Consider the following 9,830-nt stretch of genomic DNA (forward strand, 5'->3'; position numbering starts at 1 on the left):
GGTACTATTATATGCTAGTTTATATTAAAAATAATTTAATTATAAAATTAAAAATAGTATAAAGATCTAATTTAAAAAAATATAAAAATTTAATTATAAATTTGATAAAATTATAAAAATTAATAAAATAATTAAATTAAATAAAAAATAATATATTCTAAATTTATAAAAAACTGTTTAAATTGGATTCTAATAATCATTCCACAACAGTATTGTGTGTGTGTGTGTGTTTTTTTCACCAAATTTGTAATATGGAGTTTATATAACTAAATGCAGGTTAATATTTGTGCCCATGCAACATTAGCAGCAGCACACACACTATTTTCATCTGGTTTGGTTGATTGCAATAATGTCATTGAATTTGTTACACACTCTGGAATATTAAGTGCCAAAAGGATCCAAGCCACGTTGCAAAATAGTTCAAAGAAAGACAATGGATTTTATATTGAATTGGATTTTCCTGCTTACCCTATTACAGAGCCAAACCTTGATGAGACTTCACAGATTTATGAAGCATTGAATTATTGTGCCTCCATAATTGATATAAAGAGGACACAAATTACTGAAGACTTACTTGTAAGTTGTAATTATTCCTCAATATAATGTTGGTTTAATTATTCTATTAGTTTTTTTAGTTTTACTAAATTTTTTAATTAAGTCTCTGTATTTTTTTTTTAATTGGATCTCTACATTATTTTTAATTTTATAATTAGGTTCTTTTCATATAAAAAATATTAAAATTAACAGAATATTTCTTCAAAAATACATGCAGGTTTCAATTTACGAAAAAAATATTCAGAACTCTAATATTTTTTACATTAAAAATGACCTAATTATAAAATTAAAAACAATATAGAAACTCAATTAAAACTTAAAAGGAAAAAAAATATAAGAACCTAATTAAAAATTTGAAAAACTATAGAAATCAATAGAATAATTAAGCGTACAATGTTATTATTTGTCTATTAAACATAATACACCATATTGAAGGAAACAAATTTTGTAGCTTATGATTTGTTTGTGTTAGGTTGTAGTATCATCAGGAGAAGCTGTAAGAAAAGTTGAACCTAAATTCGATGCAATATCCAAAATTCCTGGAAGGGGAGTAATTGTTTCAGGGATTGCTCCTCCAAGTTCCGGATTCGATTTTTACAGTCGATTTTTCTGTCCAAAAGATGGAGTCAATGAGGTAAAAGATACTATGACTGCATTGTTTCTCTAATTCAGAAACATAACATAATAGTAAATGATTATTAGTAGTGTTTGGTATTTAATTAAGGATCCTGTATGTGGAACTGCACATTGTGGGTTGGCATCATATTGGAGCAAGAAGCTAGGCAAGTGTGATTTCAATGCTTATCAGGTACTACTATTCTCTAATTTGATCTTATTAATTGTTAGAACAATAGAAGATGCTTTTGAAAGTGTTGATTTGAGCAGGCATCAGAAAGAGGAGGAATTCTCAACATTCATATTGATGCCAAGAATCAAAGAGTGCTTTTGCGTGGAAAAGCTGTCACTGTTATGGAAGGCTGTCTTCTTGTCTAGTCTTGTTCCTACTTCCTAGCTGCAACTGCTTCATGTTTTGTATCAATATATATATCCATGAAAAAATGGTTACAATTAATTTTAAATTAGGTTTAGAATTTTATTTATCATTTTATTATGGTTGAGTTGTCTCTTTATGACTTTAAGGTCACAGGTTCTAGTTACTTATGTAATTATCAAGTTAAGCTGCGTATATTACATTTCTTGGATGCGGTCCTTTCTCGAATCCTATTTTAACGCGAAATGCTTGTGTATTAGACTGCTTCGTCCTTTTTATTATGTAATTATGATGAAATTTGAAGGATGAGAGTGAGCAGTGTTTGAGAAGAAGAATAACAGAATATAGCTTTAGCAAGTTTATTACTTAAACTTTAAGTTAGTGCTCTATTCAGCTAATTCCTTTTCAACATTGGTCTCACTTGTAAATTTCATGCTCATTCTATTGAAATCAGTTATAATTATTACGAGTAAATGTTTAAAATGGCCTCTAAATTTTAAATTACTATCCAATTTAATATTCCATTTTAATAAATGACTAACCAAATTCCTAAAATTTCAAAAAATATATCTCCATTGGTCCTTTAGAGAAGTATCTTCTAAACGTCGATGACGTGAAACGTGAAATGCCAAGTGGACATTGGATGAAACGACAGTCGTTGAGAAAGGAACACCCTAAGAATGTGAAGACGACGTCATTTCAAGATCTTCTCATTTTTGAATAAATTATTCGTACTGGTCTCTCCCATTATCAACATTTTTCTACCTTCCTCCGCTACAACGCCAAGGTAGAGGATCGGCCATAGCAGTGTGCCAGTAAAATTGGCTGGTATAGGTAAAAACCTTTAAGATTTTACTCTGGTGAATTTTAGCCCGCGCCTGTCCCATTGAGGCTAATGGAACGCCTCGTACAATCTGATACACTCTAACCTGGGTTTTCAGGTTTATTAGAATTGTATTTGACTCCTAAAAGATTCAGATTTTGAAAAAGACATACCATAGGATTTAATAAATTGCTGGACTCTACTCCAGACATATGCAGCCCGAGTTGTTTTGTTGAGCTGAATACGTATATTTTACATGAGGGCAGGTCCAATTCGTGGTTCGGCAAGAATGTTTCTTAAACCTTTTTTTTTTAATTCATGACCATACAAAAAACAAAAAAAGGGAACTCCATGAATGAGAAAAAGTGAAAAAAAACAAGTGAAAAATGGAAAATAAAAATATCTAATGGATGGTAATCTTTAAGAAAATTTCATCCGTAAGAAAAGAAGGAAAAATGAAAAAGGAAAATCTTTAACAATATGTAAAACAAAAAAGAGAAAATGAAAAACGAAATTCATTCATAGTTCATATTATTGATTAAAAAAAAAGCCGGCAAGAGGGATTTTTAATATGCCAACATCTTAAGATCAGATTCAGAAAGAGCTGTAGTTATGCATTCAGTCTGGGATGCTGGTGACAGCCATAGAAACATAGACAAGCGAACCTACACTTTGAAGCATAAACATTTTGAAGACTTTCAACACATCTGTATTTTTTAAGATTAAGTGTTGATGGTAAGTACATTTTATTTCTGTTCTGCATTCTTTGCTATTTTGTTATGTTTGTAGAATTACTAGTACATAAATTTGTAAAAAAAAAAATTATACATATATAATAAAGTAATGTGATTCTAGTCATTTTACAAACATTTCATGATGAGTAAAAGTTTTTAAGAGTAAAACTAAAAAAAAATATTTAGAATCAAAGTAATGTAATTAAGTGTAATTTACTTAAATGTGATTAAAAAATAATTGAATAACTATATAAAGTAAAAGATTGATATTAGTGAAGGATAAAATTAAAATTTATTTCTATGTATTGTTTTTGTCTTCAACGTTTTCGTCCTATTTAAGTCCCAAACGTTTCAAAATCGTCTCAATTTTATCCTGTCGTCAATTCCGTTAACATATTCCTAACGGCAAAACAACATTGAGTCAATTTTAAAACGTTGAAAACTTAAATAGGACGATTCAAACGTTAGAGATAACTTTAAAACTTATTATAAACGTTGGGGACAAAAACAATACTTTACTCTTATATATACACTATATGTACATTATTTTACTAATAATATAAATCAATTTATAGGAAAAAAGAAATGTTTACAAACATCCAAAATAAGGTCCCTGCTAAAGACCTAAAACTTTAGGTTTTGTTCTAATTTAGTGAACTTTTTTTAAAACAAACCCCACATTAGACTTCAATTTTACGGATTTGGATCTTCTAAAGTTTGAATTTCACTTTAGAGAGTAGAGTGTGATCTTCTATCTTTGAATAGTTTCTCTTTCATATTTATTCTTGGTTCCACTTATGAAATCAATGATAAAATATCACACTTTACTCTTTAAAGTGAAATTCAAACTTTAGAAGATCCGAATCCTAATTTTACTTGCCCCAGATCTATTAGTGTTTTTGTTCGTTCATTTGCCAAAACAAAAATTATTCTCACATGCAGCAAACAAAGAAAATATTTCTCCTGGCCCAACTTAGAGGCCCACAGTATATCCACAAAATTATTTTAAAAGGTACTCTATTCTATGGGAGTAGATCCTCTCCAGTAAAAAAAAATTGGATGGTGTCCAGTGGAGATCTCACCCTTTATTGTTCTCTCTCTCCTATTTAATTTTGATTCCACTTATAAAATTAAAAGTGAAAGATCACACTTTATTCTCTCAAATGTTAAAAAAATAGAAAAGATCCATTTCCAACATATGTATATTATATATTCATCCCACTGGAAATACGCCAAAATGAAAATCCGAAAAGAACATATTCTACCAGATTTCAGGTTAAAAGCAAATCCTCGATGACTGAGCCACTGAATTTTAGAAACACATTTCTAAATTTTCCATTGTCACGATGGTAGGACAGTATAGGTGTCTCAAACACCTCATTTAATGAGGCGCTTCCTAAATTTAAGACTCACCTTTTATTCTTTCTATTTTTTTCCACACTTATTCATCTGATTAGTCTTACATAATTGTACCCGCAACCAAACAATAAAAGCTAAAAACTAAAAAATTAATTATTAATCATCAATCATGATATATAAAAATATGTATTTAGAATTTCAAAAGATTATTTTATTATATCATTGTAAATAAATTAAATCAATTATTTAATTTAAAAATATAATCAAGATATAAATAATTAATTGTCTAATTTTTAATATTAAAAATATTTTTATATTTGATTATAACATCTAAATATCTCTCTCAATTTATGCGCAAAGATATGTGTCCTTTCCTGTCGGCTACGGTCTCTTTTTTGACTGCCTCACTGGCTCGCTCCCAATCCTCTATGTCATGCCATTCATGTTGTCACTTGACCTCTAAGTTTGATAATAAATAGCTAGGGTAATGTAAGTTAGGAGCTGATATGTGCAGGATTAGTTAGTCGTGTTGATAATTATAGTAGATGACACCTCAGCATTGGTTATTAGTTTGTTAGAAGGGTGCTGATCTAGTGCAGCTAAGGTGTAGTGAAGGTACTGTATATATATATGTATTTGCAACTCACCTGTAAGGTGTGATTCACCATTTTATGCTATCAGGTATTTTGCAATTGTGCCTTTCTCTTTGATTTCTCTCACTGAAAGTGCAGCTACTCACACTTGCAACACCTTTAATACGGTACGGTGAACGTGGAGTATGGTAAGCACTGAGGTTCAGATTGAGGAAGGTGCAGCTTGATCTGAAATCTTACCAATTTTGCAAGAGCTCAGTTATGCGAATGGTGATCCAAATTCCTTTCTTCTTGATCCAGATTCTGTAATCGTTCTAAACTGAAATTTCTTTGAGTTTCTTTTTAATTCAGTGTGTAATTCATCTAATTTCAATTTGTGCTTAATCCGTTGGATTTCTTTCTATCTCCATCTAATTTCTCAAGTCAAATTCATTCTCTCCTTCTGTCTTTCTTCACTTCCTACGAACTTATACGATAGAGCTTGATGAGAGTGCGCCACCTCACACTTTCTGTAACTGTGAGAAGGTGACTCTAATCAACGAGATTGTAGGAAGAAGGTTAATCATTGAGGCTTCTGTCAATCGACGTTGCTGGAAGGTGCGATGGAAGGTGTAAATGCAGAAGCGTTAATGAATTTTCTAAATCAGCTCACAACATTTCAAGCGAGCATTAGCAAGAAGAGTACCAAACCGAATCAGGATCCAGAGAGCATCTATTATCTTCATCCCTCTGAGAGCACTGGTATTCCTCTTACTACTGTTATTCTCGATGGTAAAAACTATGGTGATTGGAGTAGATCTGTGCTGTGGGGACTGAAAGGGAAGAACAAGATGAAGCTTATTGATGGTAGTTTGCCTAAGCCTAATAAGGATGATGAAACCTTTGAGGCATGGGATAGGTGTAACACTTACGTCGTAGCTTGGATAAACCTTTTCCTTAGTCCAGACATAGCTAGAAGTGTTGTTTTGGAACAATGTGGCCAACAATCTGTGGAGTGAATTGAAGCACAAATACTATCAAGGAGACAGATTTAGAGTGGCAGAGTTGCAAGAAGAGTTGTGTGCCATCAAACAAGGGGACCTAGATGTGACGGCATATTTCACAAAGTTGAAATCCATTTGGGAAGATCTTGACAGTTTTAAAGCTATACCTGATTGTGAATGTTCAAACAAGTGTAATTGTGGCTTAAGTGTGATGCGACAATATCGAGTAGAGGATCATGTAACACGATTCTTAAGAGGGCTAAATGAGCAATACTCCACCGTTAGATCTCAAATCATGTTGTTGGATCCTCTCCCTGATGTGACCACTGTGGTATCCATGTTGACACATCAGGAATGACAATTTCAGAATCCAAATGCCGCTTCAGACATCAAAATTGCCTATGCTGCCATTCCCTCGAACACTACAGGATCATTTCAAGGCAGAGGGAGAATGAGGGACAGAGGTGGACGATCCCAAGATGGTAGAAGTTAGGGAGAGAAAGGCAGACCACAATGCTCCTATTGCGGAAAGCTAGGCCACAGTGTTGACGTATGTTACAAGAAACACGGATTTCCACCACATTTAAGAGGTAAAAATGCTGCAGATGAAAATGGAAGCTTCGCAGCAGCAATGAACACTGAGGGTGAATCAAGAAAACTCAGTTAGCACGACAACTCATCGTATTCCTCCCATTTAGAGAGAGTTTGAAGTGACACACTGGAATTCACCCTTGAGCAAAAGCAGGCATTGCTCACTCTTCTCAACAAGATTCATGGAGAGTAGCCTCATAGCATCAACGTGACAGCATCAAAGGTTTCACCCGAGTTATCTCATCAAGGTAATTCAGTGCATACACCAATCCTTCATCTAGGGAAGTTGGTAACAGTCATGCATTTTAAAATAAGCATCAATGCATTGAATATTTCTTCAAACAGGTTCTTCTCCTGGGTAATCGATACTGGTGCAACTGACCATGTATCCTATTGCCTTAATGATTTTTTCACATATAAAGAAATAGCTCCTGTGATAATTAAGTTGCCCAATGGGGCTTGGAATACAAGTAGAATCATGGGAATTATTGTTTTCTCAAACAATCTATTACTTCACAATGCCCTTTACATCCCATCTTTCAATTTCAAGCTCATTTCTATTTCAAAACTCACATCGGCATTACATTGCCAAATGAATTTTACTGACACAAAGTGTGAGATACAGGATCGGAGCTCGATGAGGATGATTAGAACAGCTAGAGAAAATGGTGGTCTCTACATATTAAATAAAGCGGCTTTAAAACTCCCCAAGCCAAGTACACAAGTATGTTCGGTTGTAAGCAATAATCACAGGAAAGACTGTTGTATTTGGCATTACAGGTTGGGTCATTTGCCAAATGATAGACTAATAAAGATGAAGAGAGACTTCTCCTTCATCTCATTTGATAAGGCAACAGCACCATGTGATGCTTGCAATCTAGCTAAACAGAAAAGACGTCCTTTTCCTGTAAGTAGTTTTGACCCAACTCAATTGTTTGAGCTTGTACACATAGACATTTGGGGGCCACTTAGAGTGCCATCCACCAGTGGATATCGTTACTTTCTAACCATTGTAGAAAATAAATCAAGATATACTTAGGTGTACTTGATGAAATTGAAGTCTGAAGTATGCAATTTGGTTCAACATTTCATCACTTTTATACAAACTTAATTCAATAAATCTATCAAAATCATTTGAACTAACAATGGTCCAGAATTTCTCATGGAATCCTTTTTTGCTAAAACTGAAATTTTGCATCAAACTTCATGTGTTGAGACTCCTCAATAAAATAGGATAGTAGAAAGAAAACACCAACATATTCTTAACATCACCAAAGCTATACTATTTCAATCTCACGTCCCACATTGTTTTTGGAATTTTGCTATTAAGCATGCTGTTTTCTTAATGAACAGGATTTCTTCTACTTTTCTCAAGGACAAGTCTCCTCTTCAAATTTTGCATCAATCTCTTCCTGATCTAATGACCCTAAAGGTCTTTGGTTGCTTGGCCTATGCCAGCACCATCAATGCTCACAAGTCCAAGCTGGATCCTCGAGCCAGGAAATGTGCCTTTCTTAGATTTAGGGAGGGGACAAAAGGATATGTTTTAATTAACTTAAAATCCAAAGAAATTTTTATTTCTAGAAATGTGGAATTTTATGAAAATCATTTTCCTTTTGCACAAGATAAAAATAATCATGCATCAACACTAGAATTAGAAATAAATAAAACCATTGCACCACCTACACTTAGACCTGAAACATTAGAATTGGATCATGGTTCTTCTTCATACGAGCACACGAGTGACTCGTCGAGAGTCACTGAAGGTGACTCAACAAGTCAAAGGAAAAATACTCAAGAACTAGCCAGGAAAGACTCACAACTAAGATACTTGGAACATAATGTACAAAGAAAATCCACAAGGGAGAGAAAGCCACCAGCTTATCTAAAGGATTTTGTTTGTATGAGCACCACCATTGACAAAGCTAATCCAAATCAAACCATCAATGATAAAGTCAGGTATCCAATGTCAAACTTTGTGTCTTATGAAGCTCTTTCTGCATTACATAAAGCATATTCACTTGCACTAACCAATTATATCGAGCCGAAGTGTTATGAGGAGGCGGTGTTACAACCCTGTTGGCAAGACGCGATCAATGCTGAGCTTAAGGCTCTAAAAATGAACAAAACATGGAGGCTTACAACTCTGTCTCATTGGAAGAAAGCGATTGGAAGTAAGTGGGTCTTCAAGATAAAACACAATCCGGATGGTTCGATAGAAAGGTACAAGGCATGGTTAGTGACAAAAGGGTACACACAAGTGGCTGGTATTGATTATCTAGACACATTTAGTCCAGTGATAAAACTGAAAACACTAAGAATTGTGCTAGCCTTGGCTGCCATGAAAGGTTGGATGCTTAAAAAAGTTGATGTAAATACTGCACTCTTGCATGGCGTACTCAAGGAGGAGGTTTACATGAGGCCACCACAAGGTTTAGAAGTTGAAGATGGGAAGGTGTGCAAGCTGGAAAAATCATTGTATGGACTCAAGCAGGCTAGTAGGCAATGGAACCACATGCTATATTCTGTCTTGGTAGAAGCTGGATACACCTGGTCAGCATCAGACCATTGCTTGTTCACGAAAGGGACAGAATCTGGTTTTACAGCTTAGTGATAGCCGAAAATGATGAAAAGGAAATCGATCGAATTAAGAGGATCTTGGATGAGAAATTCAAGATCAAGGATATAGGAGATTTGAAGTTCTTTCTAGGGATGGAAGTTGCAAGATCAAAGAAAGGTATTGCTCTCTATAAAAAAAATATGTGATGGACTTGTTAAAGGATACACGATTTGAAGGTTGCAAACCAGCAAGAACACCATTGGACTATACCGTGAAGCTGTCCAGAGAAAGAGGAGAACCACTAAAGGACCATTCAGCTTATAGGAAGCTAGTTGGGAGGCTCTTGTACTTAGCTAACACTAGACCTGATATAAGTTACGTAGTTGGAAAGGTCATTCAGTTTTTGGACTGCCCAACCACACAGCACATGCAGGCAGCACATCATGTGCTTAAGTGCTTGAAAGGAGCTCCATCAGCAGGCCTGTTTTTCACATCAGAACCAGATTTCAACTTGATTGGGTTCTCAGATTCGGACTGGGCAGCATGCTCAGACACTAGGAAATCAATTTCAGCCTATTGTTTCTACCTGGAAAACTCACTCATAACATGGAAGAGTAAAAAGCAATTGACAGTGGCTTCAT

General features: G+C 34.2%; 1 protein-coding gene across 1 annotated transcript; it reads left to right on the forward strand.

The window, feature by feature from the left end:
- Nucleotides 1–270: 270 nt before the first annotated feature.
- On the forward strand, nucleotides 271–1,783 carry LOC107475841 (uncharacterized). Its single transcript, XM_016095518.3, has 4 exons — nucleotides 271–576; nucleotides 1,028–1,189; nucleotides 1,280–1,363; nucleotides 1,441–1,783. The coding sequence occupies exons 1-4, from the start codon at nucleotides 271–273 to the stop codon at nucleotides 1,546–1,548; spliced, it is 660 nt and encodes a 219-aa protein (XP_015951004.1). The 3' UTR covers nucleotides 1,549–1,783.
- The last annotated feature ends 8,047 nt before the right edge of the window (nucleotides 1,784–9,830 follow it).

This window comes from Arachis duranensis, chromosome 2, assembly GCF_000817695.3.
Source record: "Arachis duranensis cultivar V14167 chromosome 2, aradu.V14167.gnm2.J7QH, whole genome shotgun sequence".
NCBI lineage: Eukaryota > Viridiplantae > Streptophyta > Magnoliopsida > Fabales > Fabaceae > Arachis > Arachis duranensis.